The sequence below is a fragment of the Echinops telfairi genome, unplaced genomic scaffold (genome assembly GCF_000313985.2).
Source record: "Echinops telfairi isolate 266 unplaced genomic scaffold, ASM31398v2 ScPeMD7_7468;HRSCAF=8506_0, whole genome shotgun sequence".
Taxonomy (NCBI): domain Eukaryota; kingdom Metazoa; phylum Chordata; class Mammalia; order Afrosoricida; family Tenrecidae; genus Echinops; species Echinops telfairi.
The window spans coordinates 81,790,772-81,813,356 of NW_022111369.1; the positions used below are offsets into that span (position 1 = coordinate 81,790,772).

At 47.7% G+C, this 22,585-nt stretch overlaps 1 protein-coding gene across 1 annotated transcript in view; it reads left to right on the top strand.

The window, feature by feature from the left end:
* The window catches only part of RELL1 (RELT like 1), a 142,546-nt gene that overhangs the window by 101,822 nt on the left and 18,139 nt on the right, over positions 1 to 22,585 (top strand). The window contains exons 3-6 of the mRNA XM_004706350.3: positions 6,253 to 6,477; positions 8,736 to 8,807; positions 15,084 to 15,141; positions 16,840 to 17,076. Coding sequence (XP_004706407.2) covers positions 6,253 to 6,477; positions 8,736 to 8,807; positions 15,084 to 15,141; positions 16,840 to 17,076 — 592 coding nt within the window. The remainder of the gene's footprint in view (positions 1 to 6,252; positions 6,478 to 8,735; positions 8,808 to 15,083; positions 15,142 to 16,839; positions 17,077 to 22,585) is intronic.

Sequence of the window (22,585 nt, forward strand, 5' to 3'; positions counted from 1 at the left end):
AGCTTATCTCACCTCCTGTGCTTTTCTGACTCGTTTCTCTTTGCTTGTTTTATTGTTGTCTCGTCTTCCTTCGGTGGAGTTAGTCTGGCCCCTAAGCTCTTTCTGTAGCCCCTCCAGGTAGTAGGAGTAATGGCTCAGCCATCAGCTTCGTAGGACTGGGGACAGGGCCCCACGGATGGTTCTGAATGGCAAGGTTCAGGGACCTGTTGGGTTTGACCTGCTCAAGCCCCTGTCACACCACAGGGCTTACAGTTGAAAGGCAGCGAGGCTGTGGGACAGGGTCTTGTTAAAATCTGTGTTCTAGCCCCTAATGCAGGATAAAATGTAGGTCCCAGCGCCACTCCAGGGATTGCCGTGCCTGTGGCTTCCCCTCCCTCCTGCCCCCATTCTCTAGTTCTTGACTGTGCTTGTTGGAACCCTTGGTTTTGAAGTTTGGGGAGTCCCTGGGTTTTGCAATGGCTAAGGTGCTCGGGTACTGACTGAAGGAAGGGCTGTTGGAGCCCCCTGAGGTTCCTTGGAAGAAAGGTCTGGTGATCTGCTTCTGAAACAAACAACTATTGAAAGCCCCCTGGAGCACAGTTCTGCCCTGACACACAGACAGGCTCACCAGACATCAGCCAACTTGATGGCACATGGCTTTTCCAATGAAGATTAAGTTGTGATGTGTAAGGACAGACCAGCATTGAACATTTTAACAGAAAAACAGCTACATGATGCAATCTGGTTGAATGGGAGGGGATTGAAATGGAACTTTAAAAGGCACTTGTAATACAGTGGGGTTTGTCTTCAAGCCTTGTAGGTAAGCCGACACGGAGGCTTTCAGAAAGTAAGATACACAGAGTTCCTGTTTCAGGCCCCTGGCTTGACTCTAGACACTGCTATGTCAGTGGTGCTGTGACCTTGGGGTACTGATTCCACCTTGCTAACATGGGGACAGTGCCATTAAATATTTTTCACAGGCTGACTGTGAGGTTCCAGTGCTTTATTTAATGCTGACTCCTAAATGCTCCCCACTTGTAGAGGTGCTTAATACCAGTACTAGTGGCGTAACCAACTAGTCTGGGGCAGACTTCCACAACTTCTGGAACCAGCCACCCCTGAGTGCTTCCTTCTGGACTCAGGCTGTGCCTCATCCCCTTCTGCCCCAGGTCACCAGTCCCTTGGCTGCCATACTCTGAGCCCGGTTAGTGTGCTTGGAGATTTGGGGTGCGTATCCGTGTACCATGGCCCAGGCCCCTCAGTGTCTCTGCCACATCTCCCCATCGCCCCAAGTGTGTGTATCCCCCCCCTCCCCCCCAGTTTCCTTGGAGGGCTCAGTGTTCTCGATAGATGAAAGAGAAAAAGAGGACATCAAGCCTCGAGTCCCTCAGGAGTTTGCCTGATGATACCATAAAGGAAGCTTTAAAACAGAAAGAAAAGATTTTTTTGGTTCCAAGGTAATATATTTCCTGCAGAAGAGAGGACTTCCCCTATCCACCAACCCCCAACTGTTTTCACCCTCTGGCCTCTGCTTTGCAAACTTGTCTCCTGCAAAGATCAAACGTACCATTTTAGCTCAGGCGTTTGTCTCCCGTTTCCATGTTGCCATTGCCAAAATCCTCTGAGAAAGCTTGTAATTAAGTGCTCGAGCGCTCCCAGTTGCCGGTTTCTTAAGTGGTATGTGTGCATCTCTCAGTGTGGTAAGCCTCAGAATCTGAGCATCCCAAATAAGACGAGTTCATTTCAATCAAGTCTCTCTTTTCTTCCCGGCTCCTCGTCCGGCGCCCATGATCGGGGAGTGTTTTGCTGGCTTGTCTGCACGGGGTGCTTGCTCTCCCTGGGCTGTACTTTGTAAGTGTGTAGACCCAGCTTGCTGTTCCTTCATGCTTGCTTTCTTAGTTGGGGTGACTCACTGCCTCATGTACGGATCTTTCTGGAACCGATGAGGCTCCCCACCAGGCCCTGATACGCAGCTGCCTCTGCTGGCTATTGGTGGGATCACTTGATAGAGTGAAAATTTGAGTTCTTTCAAAGATGCTCCCTTCCCAGGTTCCCCCATCCTGGAGTTAATATCTTCTCTATTGCTATCTTCTCTACTGAACCCAATGTAGGAGTGGGCTTCAAAGAGTTTCTGGGAAAATGGTATTAAAAGATCATGGAATTTTCCCCAGGAACTTTCTGAAGCTCTTCGTAGCCTTCTATGCCAGGATCTGCCTGTTGTGTCATGACTGGCTGACTGGGTCAGTGTCTGTTGCCACTTCGGGTGATGTCTTCACGGATGAGGATCGGCACAGGGCTGAGTTCCAGAAGGCTGAGACCAATCATAGCTCCCCCTTTCCACTTCTCCGGGATTTCTGACTTGAGCCCCCCCCAGTGCTCTACCTTTTTAGTCACCAAGAGCTTGGCCAGACTTGCCAAGTTAAGAAGACGCTGCCCTTGGGTGACTTCGAGAACACACGGAAGGTAGGATACTTGTTGTGAGGTGTCATCGAGTCAGAATGAAACAGGCCATGGTGCGTCCTCACAATGGTTTCTGTGTGGGAGCTGAGGCACAGAGTCCGTCCATCCCATTGAGGGCCTTCCTCTTGCACTCCCCTTCTGCTTTACCAAACACGGTATCCTTCTCCAGGGACTGAGCTCTCCTGACCACACGTGCAAAGAATCGAAGATGAAGTCTAGCCATCCTTGCCTCCAAGAAGCACTCTGGCGTCGTGTCTTCCAAGGCGGTTCTGTTTGTCCTTTTAGCAGTCCATGGTACTTTCAGTAGTTTTCTGCAGCACCATAATTCAAATACATCGATTCTTCTTTTGTCTTCTTTATTCGGGGTAACACTTTCACATGCACATGAGGCAGTGGAAAATACCAAAGTCTGGGTCAGGTGCAACATAGTCCTCAAAGTAACATCCTGGCTTTTCAATACAGTCTTGTGCAGCAGACTTACCTAATGCATCACATCTTTTGATCTAACTCCTGCTTCCATGAGAATTGATTATGGATCCAAGTAAGACAAAATCTTTGACAACTTCAACCTTGTTTCCATGTATCATGTTGTTACCTTTTTTCCGGTTGTGAGGATTTTGATCCTTATATTGAGTTGTGATCCACAGGGAAGGCTGCATACTTACAGCTAGGGTTTCTAAGGTGGTGGTTCTCAACCTTCCTAATGCCATGACCCTTTCATATAGTTCCATAAAAAATTATTTTCGTTGCCTCATAACTGTAATTTTGCTACTGTTATGAATCGGGTGACCCCTGTGAAAGGGTTGTTTGACACACACCCCCAACGGGGTCATGACCCACAGGTTGAGAACTGCTGTTCTAAGGCTTTCTCACTTTAAGCAAGCAGGATCATGTTATCTATCTACTTATTGCAAGTTGTTAATGAGCCTTTCTCCAATCCTGATGCCTCATTTCTGTTTCATATAATCTAACTTCTTTGCTTATTTGCTCAGTATACAGACAGAATAGGTATGGTGCGAGGCTACACCCCCTGGGACACCCCTGTCCTGATTTTACACCATGCAGCATTCCCTTGTTCCAGTCACACAACTGCCTCTTGATCCAGTTACAGATTCCTCAAGAACACAATGAAGTGTTCTGGACTTTGCATTCTTCTCAAAATTATCCATCGTTTATGATCCACACGGTTGAATGCCTTGGCATGGTCAATAAATCACATAAAAATATCTTTCTGGTATTCTCTGCTTTGAGCCAAGATCCACCTGGCATCAGCAATGATAGCCCTTGTTCCATGTCTTTTGAATTCGGCCTGAACTTCTGGCAGCTCCCTGTCAATGTGCTGTTACAACTGTTGCTGGGTGATCTTCAGCACGATTTGACTTGCATGTGATATCAGTGATAAGAGCCTAAGGATGCTTTGGATTACCATTTGATCATAAGGAGAGACACTAAATCAGGATCGTCAGAGGGAGAAGATGCTCTGGTGAGGTCTGAAAAGGCTCCAGTGTGGAGCTCCAGGTGTCTCGTTGCCAACTAGGATGCTCTCTGAACCATAGTGTCCCGACTTCTGTTGACCAGTCCTGCATGATACACTAAGTTGTGCCTTCTGAGGGTAGTTGATATCTGGCCAGCCCCCGTTCACCAGTACAAATCCTCAGGTGTGGCCTGACAGTCCCAGACCAAAGAACTCCAAGGGTTATTTCTTCTGAGCTGAGGACCCGGCCACCCTTATTTGGGATAAAGCTGTGTCCTTTATCCCACACCACTGCTGCCTTAAAATCTCTGCAGGTAATGTTTACTCTCAGACCGAGCTCCCAGCGAGGTGTTTGGAACAGATGGTACAAGGCAGACAGTGAATAAATGCCTCTTTGCACCAGGGAACCAATGCACATGCTCCCGGTTTTAGGTCTGCACCTCTCTTCATGAGGATACGCTTCCCCTGTCTATTTTGTTCACCAATAATACAGAGGTGTAGAGTAGTTCCTGGACTCCAGTCACTCACTCACTCACTCACTCAATTCACTCACTCAGCTCACTCACTCACCCCACACACTCACTCTACTCACTCAACACACTCACTCACTCACTCACTCACTCACTCACTCACTCATTCAATTCACTCACTCCACTCACTCAGCTCACTCCACTCACTCCACACACTCCACTCAGTCACTCACTCAGTTCACTCACTCAGCTCACTCAACTCACTCACTCCACTCACTCACTCACTCTCTCCACACACTCAGAGGAAAAAAAAAAAGAATAGTGCCTGGCCTTTAATAAATAGTGGATAAATATTGGGGGGGGGGGTGTTGTCTTTAAAAATTTAGAGGAAAAACTGGAATTAAGAGATTGGAATTTCTCTACCAGCTTTACGAAGCCTCCTGGTAGTTGTTGAATGCAAGAATTCTTCTTGACATCTCTTAGGCGATAGCCATTTATCCCTCACAAATCTGTCTTCCTAAGCACTGCCCCAGGAGCCCCTGGTGACATAGTGGGCTACACGTTGGCCTCCAAACAGCGGAGTTAGTGTTCAAAACCACCAGCCGCTCTCATAAAGAGTTTCAGTCTTGGCAACCCACAGGGGCAGCTCCACCTGTCCTGTACGGTTGCTCCCAATCAGGATGCTCGTGATGGCAGTGAGTGCAGTTTTTTAAAGCACTAACCCTGTTTGGAAATGGGGTGTGGATATATACGTTTGCTATGAGTCAGAATCAACTTCATGGCTGGAGTGGGTTTGGTTTGGGGGCTTGGCTAACCTAAAGGTTGGCTGTTTGAAAACTTCCAGTAGCACCACGGAAGAAAGGCCTGGTGATCTTCTATAAAAATTCCAGCTAAGCTGTGAAGTCTGGAGTAATGCTACTCTCTAACACATGAAGTTGCCAGGAATGGACGTGGGCGTAAGAGCAGGGGGTTTGCTATGTTGGTTGTGTAATTATGAGCAATGAAAAGCTTGCTGAGTCAGAATTAACTTCATGACCGGCATTTATTCTCTCAGATTCTAGTAGAGTTCAACAAGTTGGAATAATAATGCATAATGTTCACTGAGCACTCACTGTGTCGCAGAAATTGTTCTTAGTGTTTCGTCTGTATTCATTTCTTCTCCTTAGCAGCTCTGTGCCTCAAGCCAAATCCATCGGCTGGCAAGCCGGTTGTGACTCACAGCCACCTTGTTAGACAGAGTAGAACTTACCTTTCTGAGACTGTACGTCACTTTCTGATAGCCTATAGCCTAATCTTTTTCCCTTGAAGCAGTTAGTGGGTTTGAACTGCCAACCTAGCAGTTGAAAATGAATGACTGCTTCTCCTTTGATAGCTCTGTAGAAGGTATACTTTCCCCTTTGGAGCGACAGGTGGAGTCCAATAGTCAGCCTTTCAGTTAGCAGATAAGCGCTTAACCACTGCTCCACCAGGGCTCCTTGTTATGTTAATTTCACAGGAAACAGACGTTAAGTCCTTGTCCAGTATCACCTAGCTACAAAATGGTGGGGCCAGGATTCAAACCCAGGCTTCTGACGATGGGCTCCTAGGTCCTATTGGCCCAACTCCCTCTGTGCCCAGGGCACCTTTCACACAAAGAAATGGAGGCTACATTTAAGAAGTTTTTAAAAAATGACCCATTGTGGGGCCCAGCCAGTGAGGAGCAGGGACAGTGCCAACATTGACCCCAAATGTGGGCACTAAGCTGTGGTGCCACATGCTCCCAGAGGGCATGGGCGCTGGCTCTGACATACTCGGAAAGTTTCCGAAATGGCTCAGGGTTCTCCCACCCCGAATGCCACCTGACGCCGCCGTGCCTGCTTCCTCCAACAGTCAATGGTGGCAGCCACACGCTACAATCCAGAACCGAGACAACACCGTCGCCCGCCAACAACGCTGACAATGGTCACGCAAGGTACATCGCATACACGCTGGTGCCCGTGTTCTTCATCATGGGTCTCTTCGGCGTCCTCATCTGCCACCTGCTCAAGAAGAAGGGGTACCGGTGCACCACCGAGGCCGAGCAAGAAGCCGAAGAGGAGAAGGTGGAAAAGATTGGTGAGTGACCTGCCTTCTGCCCCCAGAGGCCAGTCACACGTGTCTCATATCTTTATGCTCCACCTTAATGGGAGGCCGTCTGGTCTGGCGCAGTGGGAAGGTAGACCTCTCACAAATCACACATCAGGTTCGAATCCTGGCTGCTGAGTCAGCTCCGAGTCTTGGCGACCCTCGCAGGTGTCAGCGTTGCCGGTGGCTAATGTCTTAGCAGATCAGCAGGACTCCTTCCAAGGCAACTGACTGGACTTGAACCAACCACCTTTCGGGTAGCAGCTAAGAACTTTGCATCTCCTGAGGACTTTCATTTCTTTAACACACATTTATTAAGTATCTAGTGCTGGCAGATAAGCGTTGGACTGTTAACTGCAAGGTTGGTAGTTCAAACCCTCCAACTGCTCTATAAGGGTTTACTGCCTCCTTGGCAAGGTGGGGTGGGGGGAGGGGCTGGATTGATCCAAATGTAGATATGTATATTTTATCGTGGATTATGGGCTATAGTACAGAAACTTTAATTGCTGGGGGCGAGGGAGCGGGGTACCAAGTACTTTTTTCTGAAAAGGGACGATGGACCAAATCAATATGTGTCACTATGAATTGGAACGGACTCAACTGCCCGTGGATTTGGTTTGGGTTGATTTGCCGTGTGGCCTGGGCAGTTTACCTCTCCTTGGGGCTCTGTCTCCTTATGGCCAAGCAGAATGAGAAGAGTAGCTTCAGAGATGGCTGGGAAGTTTAGAGAGACGTGTTCCAGGCTTGGCACTCAGGGACATTCGGTTAATAAAACCCACTATGTTCTGATTGCATAAGATTCTAATAAGTACCCCCAATTTTGTGGTATTACTTTTGCTGGGGTGTTCTGTCTTAAAGCTGTGTGATTGGAATGCGTGGGCATAAAAGGAACCGTTACGCAGAGAGCCATGGGGCTTGGTGTCAAGGAGAGTCTAGCCCTTCCTTCTTAGCAGGAACTTGGTGGTGGCTTTTTGAAACACCCGATGGAGGAAAGCTTGTGGCCTCCCCAGATGGTCTTCCCAGTCTCCTTTTGGGGAGTCCCCTGACTTGGGTCTTGGAGAAAAGCAAATCACTCTCCCTAACCCTTTCGGTTCCTCAAGGGCAGTCGTTTCTGCAGAAAGTTGGCATTTGGAGTAGCTTAGCCTCCAGGGAAACCCCAGGGAGTGGTGTGAGGGGAGCTTCCTCATTCCTTGCCAGCTTGCCTGCTGTTGCTTTTCCCCGCCCCCACTGACCTTTGATGCCACATGAATCATGCATAAGCGCATGTGCAAACCAGAGCCTGGTGTTTGTCAACAGAAGCAGAGGTTCCTCCCTTCATCCTGTGCAGCCCGGCTGGCTTCCCAGTCAGCTTCTTGTAAAACCAACGTTTGTGGTCACAGCGGTGGGGAGCTGATGGAGGAGGTACTTGTCTTAGTCAGTACGTAGGACCTCCCACACCTTGACTCCTTGTTTGTGAACTGGGGGCTGGGAAGAGGAGGGGGTGATCTTTAACACTGTCCTCTTCTTCCCTGTTGGAGTGAGATCAATCCTATGGATTGGTTCCAGAGTGGCAGTTTCATTGTTCCAAAGACCACCCATGTAGTGCTGGCACAGAGTGCCCCTGAAGTAAACTAGATTTGTGGGCAAATAATCACAACCCAGATTAAGGCCATTGGAAGTAGATTTGCACATTCAGGAGTCTTCTAAGCATGGAAGAAGAATCAAATTAAAAATAATGAATACTCTAAAATCCTAGTAAGTCTGCCATGAAAAGCCAACCCGAATAAACAAACAAAATCAAACTCATTACCACTGAGTCGATGCGACCTTGTAGTGACGCTGTAGATCAGGGTAGAACCGCCTCTGCGATTTTGAGACGATAACTAGGGGAGTAGAAAGCAGACCTTGTGGTTAGCAGCCCAACATGTAACCGATGTGCCACCAGAGCTCCCATGTGAAAAGCCAAAGATGGAAGGCAATGGTGACGACAAGAGCATTAGTCAGGACTGGCACAAGTGCATGAGCTCCTTGTCTGCAAAGCGAGGCGGTGTGTAAACCCGCACTAGACCGAGATGAATGCAGAAGTCTGGAACCTCCTTTTAGCTTCTTCTGCCAAGGGCAGGACTAGCTTCAATGCTTCAGAAGGAGAAAAAGCCTAGATTCAGAGGCACGCGTCCTCCCCAGAGCTTTGTGGAGGCTCGTCAGTGAGCGCTTGGGCTCTAAGCTTGCGGTCTGCCAGTGGTAACACGTCCTCCTCTTCTCTCTTTCAGAGCTGAATGACAGTTTAAATGAAAACAGCGACACTGTGGGGCAGATTGTCCACTACATCATGAAAAATGAAGGTATGAATGGTTGCTGGGTTCTAGAACCATCCACTCTTCCTCTCTTAGACTGACAGCTTGCTCTCAGGGCCAGGATCTGTTGTTTTTCCGGATTACCAGATAGCCCTTCCAAGGTGTGCCTGGGTGACTTAACCCACCCACCAGGCTGCTATGTGAACCACTTGCACCTCACAGGGCCACCTAATAATGACAAACATGTCATAGCATTGTTGTGACTTTGTGCTGGTGAAGTGCTTAGTGTAGTAAGCATGCCAATGTTATCTGTCCTCAAGTGTAAACACTTTCGAAAAAGTGCACCTTTCATGAAATAAGCACCCCCCAGCAAAATGTGTTCTAATGCCCTACTTCTTAAGTCAAGGATTAATTTATTCTCTCCCTTTTTAAAACTTTCATTGTCAATTGGGTGAATGTTTACAGAGCAGGTCATCAGTTTTACGTTCAGCAGTTCTATGCAGTACATACTCGTGTGTAAGCCATGTTTAATGCAGTTTTTGTGGTAAAATTAGGTGCCTTGGCTGATAGTCTGGTCGGCTTGTACTCCAGTATATTCGGTGCGTTTTGTTTTACCTCATCCACTGCAGTCCCCTCAATCTAGCATCACTCGACCCACTTTCTGTTACTATCCCTCTCTTTGGTAGCCCTCTGTACCTGATTTGTGGCAAAATGCTGTCCTTTTGATCTCTCTTTTTGGGCTTGATTGGCTAAATGAGGGTCATTGTTCTGGACGCTGGCTCCCACCTGGAGGGGATACTGTGTCTTCAGTAACTGCCAACGTGTGCTGGACACACACTCTTGTCGCTGCACATTCCTGCGTATTGAGTTCACAGGACAATTTTTAAAACCTAAGTTACTTTCCTCTCAGGCTCTCTCTTTGCTCTTGTCAGGGCTGATTCACCCAGAGTGCACTGGGGCAGCTGAGTCATTAGTCCAAATGTTGAGTTAACCTCTGCAAAGGGTAAATACCCCCTGTCCATTTCCTCCTTCCGCTCCCAGAAGCTCACTGTGCAATGAGCGCTTGGGTCGGGCCCTGCCAGCTATTCATCAGAGTGTTAGACTACTCAACCTCTTTTCAGCCACATTTGACTCCAGATTGTTCAGTTGTGGTTTCATATGGTTTCACTGCTATTCAGAGTGTGCTTTTTTATGTTTTTAACCATAATTCAAGATGCTTCATGTGCATAATCTCATTTAATCCCTGAAACATCCCTATTAAAGTTGGTTTGAACCGCCGAGCTGACTGAAATAAGTCAGTTGTGAAAACTTAGCTGAAGGTCTCACCTCGAGACCCGATAGCACCCGCTGCGTGTTTGCCACGCACCAGGCCTATTCTGAGGGCTTCCCAGGGATGAAGAACCCCAGGAGTGAGGTTCTTTATTCTCCTGGTGCAGCCGAGGAAGCAAGGCCCAGAATGCTTGGCTAATATAACCCAAGCTGCACAGCTGCTAAACGGCAGACCTGGGATTTGAACTCAAGTGTCCTGACTCCAAAGTCCACGTGGCTATAGTGCCTCTTTCCTGGTAGCAGGAAAGAGGGCTGCTCGCCTTTCCCTTTTCCCAGGTAGACAGCTCGGACAGTTCTCAACACTATTTCCTGAGGTTGACCAGGAGGAGGAAGCCGAGGTCCAGAGCTTTAGGAACTTACATCCCTGCCCCCCGCCACACAGCCAACCTGGAGCTGCTGCATTTCCGCTGTCAGCGTTTTTGTCCACGCTTCCGGCACCAGTCTTGCTTGATACTCAACCTACCTCCTCGGATCGTTTCTTTCCTCCCTTGAGGCTGCGTTACACAATTCCCTCATCGTCTTTGTCCTGGGGAACAAGGTTGCTTCCTGCCCTTATTTTAATCCTGGCCTTTTCCTTACAGGAAGTGGCCCTGGTGTTGCCTCTGGGTTGGCGACCTCCTCAGTAGACGGTCATCAGTCCCCCAAGGCCATCCCCACCCACCCACCCCTGCACCCTTTTCATTTTGTCAACTCTTCTTCCTAATTCTCCCTCCCACCTGTGCTGCTCTGGACCCTGCTTCCCCTCTCCCCTCACCCATGCCGTCCCCTGTGGACCTGTGGCTTCTGAGGTGGCCTGGCACGACAGGTAGTGGCTGTTCCTTGGTGTCACTCCTTCTTGGCCCTCAGTAGACATCCAGGCCCACTGGGCAGTCCTTCACCAGCTGGCCCTTTGCCGCTTCTAAACCACAGCTGTGTGGTCTGACCCACACTAGAGTCTTGCCTGTAGATTGAAATCCTCTACTTTGTAGAACACGTGCCATTTTCTCTTATCTTTGTCTCCATTTACACACCACTTTGGGCTGAATAACCATCTAGACCTCTCAAGTGACCTTTTCCATCCTTGAGTGATTAGAGTGAGCATTCTAATTTGGTAAAGTTGCAAACACATCCTAACATACCTTCTCTTAAAATTAAAAAAAGAAATAAAACTAAGTTCAAACCTGCCACGACCATTTTCCAGCTTACTAAGGCTTTCGTTGCCTATCTTACAGCCATCGAGTCGAGGCCGACTCACAGCAACGCCGTAGGACAGGCTGGAGCTGCCTCTGTGACCGTTTCTGAGACTGTAGCTCTTGACGGGGCAAAAAGCCCTGTCGTTTCACTCGGAGTGGCTGGTGGTTTCAAACTGCTGCCCTTGGAGTTTGCAGGCCAACTCGTAATCACTACCCCACCAGGGCTCCTATAATCATGCTTCTAAAACATTTGTTATCCCGGCGTGTGAGTGGTTTTTTATGTGGCAAACATGGCAATGTTCCACCCGGTCTCCTGGTGACGTTCCTGCTTACGCTTTCAAACCCCGTGCCTCGAACACTACATAAACATTCAACTAAAGTGGATAAACAGCTGTTGGAGGACGGACTGACCAGCTGACCCGCACGCTGTTCTTCTCCCTCATGCTGAGGTTTGAGTGGACCTCCAGGCTACAGTTCCGCGGATTTTCTGAACACAGCAGAATTGCGCGCTGCCCTGGGCACTCGTCCTCTTGCGTGGTCAGAGGGTTTGGAAAGTGCCTCTGGTGCCCTCGCTGAGTTGCCAGGCCCTTGACATCTTCTACTTTAGTGAGGTGCCCAGTGGCACAGCCGCTCCGTGCTCGGTTGCTAAGTGAAAGGTTGGCAGGTGGAACCCTCTGGTGACCTATGTGTTGCTGGAAAGATGACGACCTAGAATGGGGGCGGGTCTGCTTGGTCATGTGGTTGCTAGGAGCTGGGAATCGACTGTGTAGTGCCAACAACTGTCTACCCCTGAAGAAAGGCCTGGGGATCGGCTGCTGAACAATCAGCCATCGAAAGCCTGGGGAGCCCAGTTCTACTGACACATGGATTGCCACGAGTGGGAATCTGTGCCAAGGCAACTGGTTGGTCACGTGTCTCTGCACTCAGCTAGTTTTCCTGACTTGGTCCAGGTCCGGGAAGCCTGTGAAAGGGAAGGGAATGTTCATTGACAGGTGTTGACAAACGTAGAGAAAACCAGCTTCCATCGCTCATCGCTCGCTGGGAGGAGGAGTAGAGCGGAAGGAGGAATTTTATGTTCAGCAGAGCTCCGTTGTTACTCTCTGAACAGTAATTTCACAACCCCAACAGCATGTGGTTAAGTCCTAATGATGGAGTTGTTAGGTTAGGAAGTAGTTTTCTAATCTCAGGAGACAAAAGGTGTTCCCCGGGGCAGATATTGCTGAGTGTGATGGGGTGTTAGCCCAGGGAACGGTCCGAGCCAGGTGTGTGAGAGTGTATGTTGGGGCCGTGTGCTCACCTTCCCCAGACAGGAAGGCTGTGAGTGGTTTGCGTAAACCAGGTGTCCTCGAACTATGGCCCGAGGGCCACATGTGGCCCGCCGGGTGTGTTTGCCCCGTTTGTTTTTTTACTTCAAAATAAGATATGTGCAGTATGCATAGGAATTTGTTAATTTTTTTTTTAAGTAGTCTGGCCCTCCAATGGGTCTGAGGGACAATGAACTGGCCCCCTGTTTAAAAAGTTTGAGGACCCCTGGCGTAGACACTTGGCTCAGGCCTTCAGATTTCATGCAAAGCAAACAAAGGGGCTGTTTCTAATCTCAGGTTCCTAAGAGAAGGACGGAGCCCTGGTGGCATCGTGGGTCAGCCATTAGGCTGCTACCTTCAACCGAGGTCAGCAGTAGGAACCCACCAGGTGCTCCTTGGGAGAAAGATGAGGCTTGCCTCAGGAACTGACAGGTCCCACTCCAAGCCTTCCTGTGGGGTCTCAGTGACTCATTCAGTGGCAGGGGGTTTGAATTGGAGATTTGAGGGGATAAAGATGAATTCCAGGAGAATCTTCCCGAGAACACTTTCTAACTTGCTGTCTTAAAACAACAGACTCCCTGCCATCAAGTCCTTTTGACTGACAGCGGCAGGCTAGGTCTGCCAACTCTTTATGGCAGTAGAAAGCCTCATTTACATTATGAACTTTCTCAGGTAACCACTGAGACAATTTCCACAAAGCAAATCCCTGTGAGAGAACGAAGTCTCCTGCTGTGTTTGCTGTCGTGGTTTCTGTGAGCTGTTCTTAGGGTGGAGGTTTGGTGAAGGGGGTCAGGGTGCAAGTGAGCACAGGCCTGCTCCCTGTGACCTGCAAGGAAATCACTGCTGAGTCCTTACGACTCGTCAGAAGGGAGAATGGCCATCCTCCCCACATCACAGGAGGGGCTTCCGGAAGATGGTGCAAAATGGACTTGTCCATGAGCTTTCTCAAGCCCCCCAGATATGTGCACCTCAGTGACACCGATGACGTTCTTCAAGCTGTGTGAGCGTCCTCTCCCTCCAGCACTGCCATAAACGCACGACCTCCAGGTTCTTTCCCGGCCCTTCCAGTGCACCTGCTCAGTGGATCCCATGTGGACAGTGCTGAAAGGCAGACATTCTCTACTGATACCTAGACTGCTCTTTCATTTTAAGAAGACTGAGGGGATATTTTGGGATCAGGGTTTAAAGGTGATCTCTGGGGTGCAGATTTCCTTTAAGGACTACCCCCAATCCATCTCTGTGGCTCCAGAAATGTCTCTCTAAAGCACAGATACAGACACATACATAGTTGTATGTGTAGTGTAGGGGTAATAACATCACGGGAGGGTGGTTGTGAATAAGGTGGCAGAAAGGTTCCCTTAGGGGGCAGTAAGGCGTTGTGAAACCAGGATTAACACTTGGCTGGGACAGCGCTCTTCAGAAGATCCAGGTCCACGTTCGGCCCGGTGTGTTGGAATGAGAGTTAACTTTTCTCCTGCGGGGACGTCATTTGAGATGTAAAATGTTAAATGTAATTGGCCCACATGGTTTTTTACATCCTTTCCTCTCTGGAGAATTGGCTGTGGTTAGTCATGCGTCCATTTAAACATCACTGCAAAAGATTTGGAGTCAGTAATAACATTGGCTCTGCTAATGAGCTATCCAGGAGAAACTTGAGCATCCACTTCATTTTTTCCCCCCATTAAGGTCAGTTTGACGACTATAAACCAAAACCAAAACCCTAAACAACATCAGAACAAACAAGAAATCAAACCCATTGCCGTCAAGTCGATTTGAACTCCTGGCAACCCCGGGTGTAGAGAGGAGAACCGCCCACCTGGGGTCTTTGTGGCTGCATTCTGTGTCAAAGCAGCTTCCTGGGGCTTTACTCGGTGGACCTTCCAGGTTAGTGGCCCTGTGCACACCACTCTCGACGAGAGGGAAAGACTACTCAGGGAGGAAGGACCCCACCTCACCGCCACCGAGTCCCTTTCCACCCCGGTGACCTTAGAGGACCGGCTTCCGAGACTTCAGATCTTGGCCAGAGTACATCGCTGTCTCTTTCTCCCGAGAAGTGGCTGGTGGTTTTGAACTGCTGACTGGCCTTGCACTTGCCCATGACACCACCAGGTCTCCTGTTTCAGGTATTACATGAGCATCCATAATTTAGGGCTCATTTCGGTCCATACAAGACTTACATTATAAGTCTCCCGAGAAAACACCTCTGATTTTGACCAAAATATGCGAGACGCAGTGGAACAGCTTTGGCCTGTGAGGGGAGAGGACGTGTGCCCTCTGGGTCACGGTCATCGGCTCACGTGGAGACGACCGCATGCCATGCAGCGGGTCTGCTCTGCTTTGGGGGGAGTCGCTGTCACTGGTACTAAGTCCCTGCTGGGTAGGAGTGACTCACAGATGATACCTCATTGTGGGTAACACTGCCTCCCCCCACCTCCACCCCTGCTTAATGCAGGGCTCCGTCTGTGAATTAGGCGTGATTAGTCATCTTACTCATTCTGTTTTTACTCCTTTTCTCTTAGCAAATGCTGATGTTTTAAAGGCAATGGTGGCAGATAACAGCATGGTTGATCCTGAAAGGTGAGTACTCCTCCCCCTATGAAAAAAGGAAGTTTTCCAGTTATTTGCCCAACTATATAGCTAGTGGCCTGTTTGGGCACCAAAAGCATCCTGTGAGGAGCCTTAGTGGCAGAGTGGTCACGTACTGGGCTGCTAAGCACAAGGTCAGTGGCTTGAGACCACCAGCCACCCCTCAGAAGAAAGAGGCGCCTTTCTACCCCCGTAAAGAGTGACAGCCTCAGAGACTCACAGGGACAGTTCTACCCTGCCCTTCTGGGTCGACTTGGTGGCAGGGAGTTTGGCTTTTGGCTTTTCAGTAGCACTTCCTCCAAGGGTGACAAATCAAAATGTCTCTCTTCATTGCCAGTGCTCCCTGGGCAGGGTGGGGCCAAGGTCACCCCTGGCCGAGAACGACTGTGTTAGAGAGTAGTGTGGGGAGAGGTTCGGTGCGAAGGGTTTGAGCGCTGTGTGGGAAATGGGGGGCTTCAGTTGAGACTCTCCTGAGCACTTGTGGGCCACCTGGCTCCGTCAACATACAGGTGGTCGGACCACGAGTGCTAAGGGAGCAGTCAACCAAAGTCTGATCCCAGAACCACCACTCCTTTGCCAGGTGCTCCTGGGAAATGACCGAGCTTCTCTGAGGCTCAGTGTCCTCATTTAAAAAATGAAGTTATTAATAATACCTCATAAGCTTCCCTAAGGATTAGTTGAATTCACATAAGTACTATGCTGAGAATAAGTGCTGGTTGTTTTATTTCCTCTGTGTCCCCCACTGTCGGCACCCATCACTTCTGCTGTGTGGAGCTTGAAGGCTTTCTCTCTCTGACTCAGGAGCCAGATGAGCTCAAACACTGCATCGATTGATTGGGGTTTAAGTTTTCCTCTTCCCCCAGGCGTGTGCTTCTCTTTGCTCAGAAGCCCAGGCAAACACTTGGTTACCGTGAGAAATTAATATGGGTGCAGGAGAAAAGAGATCAGTTACTAAGAAGAAGCCTAATTCTTTAAAGTCACGTTCTACATCATCATTGGAAGCACTTGTTTATTTTTGTTCACCCATTATAACCCACTGCCGTTGAGTCAGTTCCGTGTCAGGGACCCTGTAGGACACACTATAACTAACCCTTTGGATTTCTGAGACTGTACATGGGACTGTATGGGAACAGATAGCCTCATCTTTCTCCTAAGGAATGGTTGGTGGTTTTGATCTGCTGACCTTGTAGTTCGTGGCTAACTGGATAACCCCTAACACCACTAGGGCTGCCATTTCCATTATAGGAAAGCCAAACCACTTAAAAACAATGTTGTTTAAAATGAACTGTAATTGCATGGTGTCAAGAGTTGAGTTTCTGCTACCTGAGTTCACCAGCCTTTTTGTGTAATCAGAAGAGATTTTCTTAACATTTAAACCTGTTTCTTGTATAATAGGAGCCCTGGTGGCATAGTTGGTTATATACTGGGCTACTACTCACCTTAGCGAGGGTAGCTGCTCAAATTGACTAGCTGCTCCGTGGGAGAAAGATGAGGCGTTCTGCTTCTGTAAACATTGAAAGCTTTAAATCCCAGGGAGCACTTGTTCTCTGTCCTACAGTTTACAGGGTGGCTCTGAGCTAGAACTGACTTAGTGGCAGTGGGCAGGTCTTACCTGAAAATGGTGGCCTCTGTTGGAATTCCTTTAAGTGACCTTCCTGTGCATCCTTTTTCTTTTCCTTTCCGCCTTAGCCCCGTGACCCCCAGCACACCTGGGAGCCCACCCGTGAGCCCTGGTCCCTTGTCTCCAGGAAGCACGCCAGGGAAGCACAACTGTGGCCACCACCTGCACACAGTGGGTGGTGCTGTCGAGAGCGACGTGTGTCATCGGTGCAGGCACAAGCGGTGGCACTTCATAAAACCCACCAACAAGTCGAGAGAGCCGCGGGCAAGGCGCCATGGGGAGGTCACCGTGCTCTCGGTTGGCAGGTAAGAGCCCGGTAGGTGATGGTGGTTTGTGTGTGCGTTGGCGCCGCTCAGCATGTGTGTTTGTAGCGTCCATGTAGTACAGAGTGTGGACCTGAGCTGGCTTTGGTTTGGGTTAGATCTCTGGGCTGGGAATGTTTTCTGGTCTGCACTGGATTATTTTTTAATTACAGAGGAATCTCATGAAGCAGTTATTTCTTGATCAGATGTGAGGGATTCAGTTTGTCCATAAGTAATTATTTGCTGTAACAGACCAAGCTCCGAATCTCAGCTGAGATGCACACAGAGTAGAAGGTTAGCTCTCAGACCCAGGAATCCCACGCAGTGAGGAGAGATCTGTGGGTGGAGCAGTTGCAGGCCATCATCCAGGTCCCAGGCACTTCCTGTCTGTGGCTCTGCCAGTTTTGCTAACAGAAGGAGCAGGGGTGTGGGGAAATGATCACAAAAATACCTGAATGTGTCACATGCCATCTCTGCTCATGTGATGCTGACCACGTCTAACTGCCAGGAAGCGGGGATCTGTTGTCTAGCCTTTGCCTGGAATGAGAAGGAGATGAGTTAGTCCTCCCCCCTTCTCCAGTTCCTGCCACGTAGGCTCCTTGTAAACAACAGCTCTGACAATAATTTATGTAATGGCTCATCACGGTAGGATAGGTAGCAGGCAGGTGAGGGGAATTGAGCAAATGGTCAATCCTAGAAGAGAAAGGATAGACTGGAACTGATTGTGATGTATATACAATCTTTTAAAATATGACTGAACTATGAAAGTGTAAAAAAGAAAAAAATAGCCACCTAGGTGAGGTGTTAACTGTGTCCACATACAAAGCACACTAGCTTGTGTGATTCAAGGATTGTAAATCATAAAATCCAAGACTGGAAGAGGGAATTGTATTAATGCTTGAATTCTGAGCACCTAGTTTGTGGAAGGCTAAGGATGACAGTGAAAGCCTAAAATCCAATGTAGAGTCCCCAAGTGAATTAAGCCTCCTGAGAATCTCCTCTGACTATTGACCTGGGATATGAATAATTTTGCTATTAAACAGAGTGTATTGGAAAGATGTAGTTGGGTTAAAATTTAGCACCTTAGTATGTATTCTTCCATTTGACCTATTTTAAATTTCTTCTAGTTTTTTTTTTTTCTGTTTGTTTTTTTGGGGAGGGGGATTGAGGGTTTTCTGTGTTTTATTTTGTATGCTTTTTCTATATGAAATTCCGGATCGGTAAATCTATAGAGATAGTAACTGGTTTAACAGTGTTATAGGGTCATAACGGGGGAGTTTGGGATAGTAAGAGGGAGCTAATAATAGTAAGTGTAAGAATGAGGACAATGTTCTAAAATTGGTTGTGGTGGTGGTTGCACAACTCTTAAGTATGTTTAAACCATTGATTTGTATGGTGTGTGATTTAAATCTCAATAAAACTGTTAACAAGTTTTAAATAGACATGAGGGAGAGAGGACAAAAAGGAGCTGATACTAAGGGCTCAAATAGAAAGTCAATGTTTAGAAAATGATGATGGCAACATGTAAAAATATGCTTGATACAATTGATGTATGGAATATTGTAAGAGCCCCCAATAAAATGATTTAAAATTTTTTTAAAGAAAAAGATAGGGGAAAAATTGGGAAGAAAAAATAACTGCTTTGACTGCGTCCTCTGAGCTCACCTACTTGTGTCCTGGGCCTTCCAGAGCCCATGTGCCTTTTACTTAGGACCACAGGGATGTGGACCTCTTGCAGGGCAAGTGTTGAATCGGTTTAATTTCCTATCAGTCCTTTTTGTGCTTCCCATTGTTTTGATTGCCGGTCTCGGTGCAGCTCTAACAGAACTAGCAGCAGGTGGTTTTACAGAACAGAAAAGTATTTTCTCCACAGTTCAGGAGTTTAGCCGCTCAGATTTTCTGCTCGGTGGGAAAATGTTTCCCTTTGTCCAGCATTCTTCTTGGCGTGCCTCAGTTTCTTGGGCGAGTCCGTGTGGCATCTGCTATTCCCCTTTGGTGCCTGCTGGCTCCTGTGCCTCCTCTGCTCTTTCTGTGTCTCAGAAGAGCTTAGCTTTAGAGCAGACCCTATGCTGAGACGGCCTCGTTAGTGGCACAGTGAAAATCCTACTCTTCATGGAATCGCTCCCACAGGAGAGGGGCAGAGACATGATTGGCTGTAGCATTCCTGCTCCACTGGGAAAGGTTAGTGTTGCAGTTCTCTCTCATTTGCCGTCCATTCAGTTCCCACTCATAGTTAGGTAGTGAGTTACATATTAGGCTGCTAACCGCAAGGCCAGTATGAAACTGTTAGTCCAGGTAGGCTAGAGAAACAAATTCATAGACACTCATGTGTATAGGAAAGAGCTTTATATATAAGAACAATAGAATATTGAGAAAACATTCCAGCTCAGTCCAGATCAAGTCCGTAAGTCTGATATTTGCCCATATTAAATGTTTGATACCAATCTATAAAGTCCTCTTCAGACTCATGAAACACATGCAATGATGCCAAATGCAGGAAGATCACAGGCCAGTGGGTGAAAATCTTGTGGATCCAGTGGCAGTGGAAGCATCTCAGCACTGGCGGGTCTCCACATGGCTCCTCCAGCTCTGGGGCTCTGGCTGCATCAGCGTAGCTCCATCAGGCTCATTGTCAGAAATGTCTCTCAGGGAGTGAGTGAGTGTCCCGTCTCCAGCGAGCTATTTATCTCCTTAGCGCCTCTAAATGAGGTCATCAAGCTGCAACCTGATTGACAGGTAAGCTCTACCCATTAACTTCAAAGTCTCAAATTGACAACAGATTATGTAACTACCACAGAAACCCTCAGCGATTCTGCAGGAGAAAGATCAGCCTTTCTACTCTGGTAAAGGTTTAGTCTCAGAAATCAATAGGGTAGTTCTGTTCTGTCCCATCAGGTCGCTGTGAGTGTAGTAGTTAGAGGCACGCATAGGCATACTGGAAGCAGACTGGGTTGAATTCCCAGCTACTCATAAGCTTTTACTCCTCTCCGTGCCTGAGCTTCCCCCTCTTGGCAGGGTTTCTGTGAAGACTAACAGAGCGAAGCTCCTAAAGGTCTTAGATCAGCGTCTGCCACTTACTAAGCACTGACTTGGGGGCATATTGGGCTGCAAATTACATGGTCACCGGTTGGAAGCCACTGTCTGCTGCCTGGGAGGAGGCTTTCTATTCCCATATAGAGTTACAGTCCTGGAAACCCACAGGGGCAGTTCTACTCTGTCCTTTAGGGTCTCCACAACTCAGGAGCAACTCAATGGCAGTGAGTTTGCTTTTGTTGGAAGTACTGAGGAAATGCTGGCTCTTATTATTACTTGGTTTCATGATGTGTTTACGAGGAGAAGGCTGCAGGGCTCTGGCTCCTACAGCAAGACAGACCGTGCAAGTTCAGACCACACTGTTTTATTAAGGAGCAGAGTCAGGGGAACTGATCCGAGCAGGTTGGAATGCGAACCTGGAGCTTGTTTGGACCAAGTGCATTTTGTATGCTTCAAAGAAAAATCTGAAAATTTCAACTCGGGTTTGACATGGCATCTTCAAGTACCCTTTGCCCACTTGTCTTTCTTGGATATCAGAGACGTTGAACATTTAGTTATTGTAAGTGGTTACCTGGTTTTGTTTGGAAGTATCTTACTTCAGCGAGCCTTCTAGTTCCACAGAACAGATTTGTGCTTCCCACTTTCCCCCTGTTCTTTCTGGTTCACCTTCATTTTCCCTCTTTCCCGAAGTAGAGAATCTCATTTTGGACAGAGAAGGAGAATTTACTTTAGTTTGAAATGAAATTAAGACTAGAAATAAAAGCTCTAATGAAAGAAACCCGAAAAAACAGCCAATTAACTGAAATTCTTGAACTTCTTCCTTAATCTTTCGTGAAAATCTCTTCCTTTTTTCTTAACCCTTAATAAATCCTTAATCCTTAATCATTAGGGTCATAGCTTCCTGGATCTATCCAGTCACTCGGTCTAGTATTGTATATAGAAATGTCTCGTCTACTTCCTAGTTCAGTGAGTAGCACCCATGGTCTTAAAAAAACTTCTTGGTGGCACTCAGGATCCAGCATTGGCCTCCATTTGCCTGGAACAGTAGAGGAGAAAGAGACCCAGGAGTCAGAAGAAAACAGACTGCCCATCCAACTGCCTTCATGAGTAACTGCCTCCTTTGCCACGAGACCAGAAGTGGATGGTGCCCATCTCTCATTCCTGACTGTTTTGAGCAAGGATCCAATCAATGGATCTGGTCAAAAGGAGGAAAATTGTTAAAAAGAACTTCAAATTCATATAGAAATATGACATTTTGGATCCATTGAGCCCTGGGGAAGCCTACAATCTATTGCCCAGAAATAATTTACAAACCTTGGATAAAAATGATCCCATGAAGCCGTCACTAAGCTGTTGTTCTTGTTGTTAGGGGCCATGGAGTTGTTCTGACCACAGCGCTCTTAATCACAACAGAACCAACCACTTCTGGGCCCTGTGCCGTCCTCACAATTGTCCCTGTGCTCGGTCTCATTTCACTGTGGGAGCCACGGTGACAGTCCATCTCCTTGTGGCCCTCCCTCTCCTCTGCGGTCCCTCTACTGTACCAAACTTGATGGCCTTCTCCAGGTGTGCTGCAGTCTTAATATAATATAGCTTCTCTGATGATTGCCTCAGCATACAGCTTGAAGAAGTACTGTGAGAGGATACTATCCTGACACACACTTTTCCTGATGTTAAACCATGCAGTATTTCCTTGTTCTGTTTGCCCAACTGCCTCTTGATAGATGTATAAACTCCGCAGAAACACAATGATGTGTTCTGGAATTGGCATTCTTCTCAATGTTATCCATACCTGATTATGGTCCACAGTCAAATGCCTTTGCATAGTCAATAATAACACAAGTTAACATCCTTCACTAAACAAGACTAAAGTAGTTTAGCTCAATTAGTAAAGAATGTTTGCTTTGAGCATTGCACTCTTAGAACTATGTATATGAGTTCAAATGGACAACCATTACATGTAAAGCACAGCCAGGACTCTGAGGAGCAGTACAACAGTCTAAATGACTGTGGATGAAACATGGGTAGCTGTAGTGAAAATGGTCACCCAATGCAGAGTATGTCACCAACGTCATTTAATTGTGTAAGTAGCTATTGTGAAGGGAGGGATGGGTATTGGCTGTGCGTAATGCCAACTGTCCTATCCTGTTCTATAACAAATGCCTCACATGAAGGGGAAACTCACAGTTTAGGAGGCAAAAAGTCAAAATTGAATGTGCTGGTGGTGTGAAGTCCGTCTCTCTCTTTCCCTCCCTTCTTCTCCCTCCCTCCCTCCCTCTCCCTCCATTCCCCCTTCCTGGAGGAAGGTCCTGGTCTCTCAGTTTCTGTTTTCCTTGGTGATCTTCCTGTGACTTAGCATCCCTTCCTCTCTCTCTACTTCTCACTCGTTTGTTAAATAGCTTTTATATCTCAAAAGAGATCAAATTAGACACACTCCATCCTAATATAACAGAGACAAGCTGTTCCCCAATGGGAATAG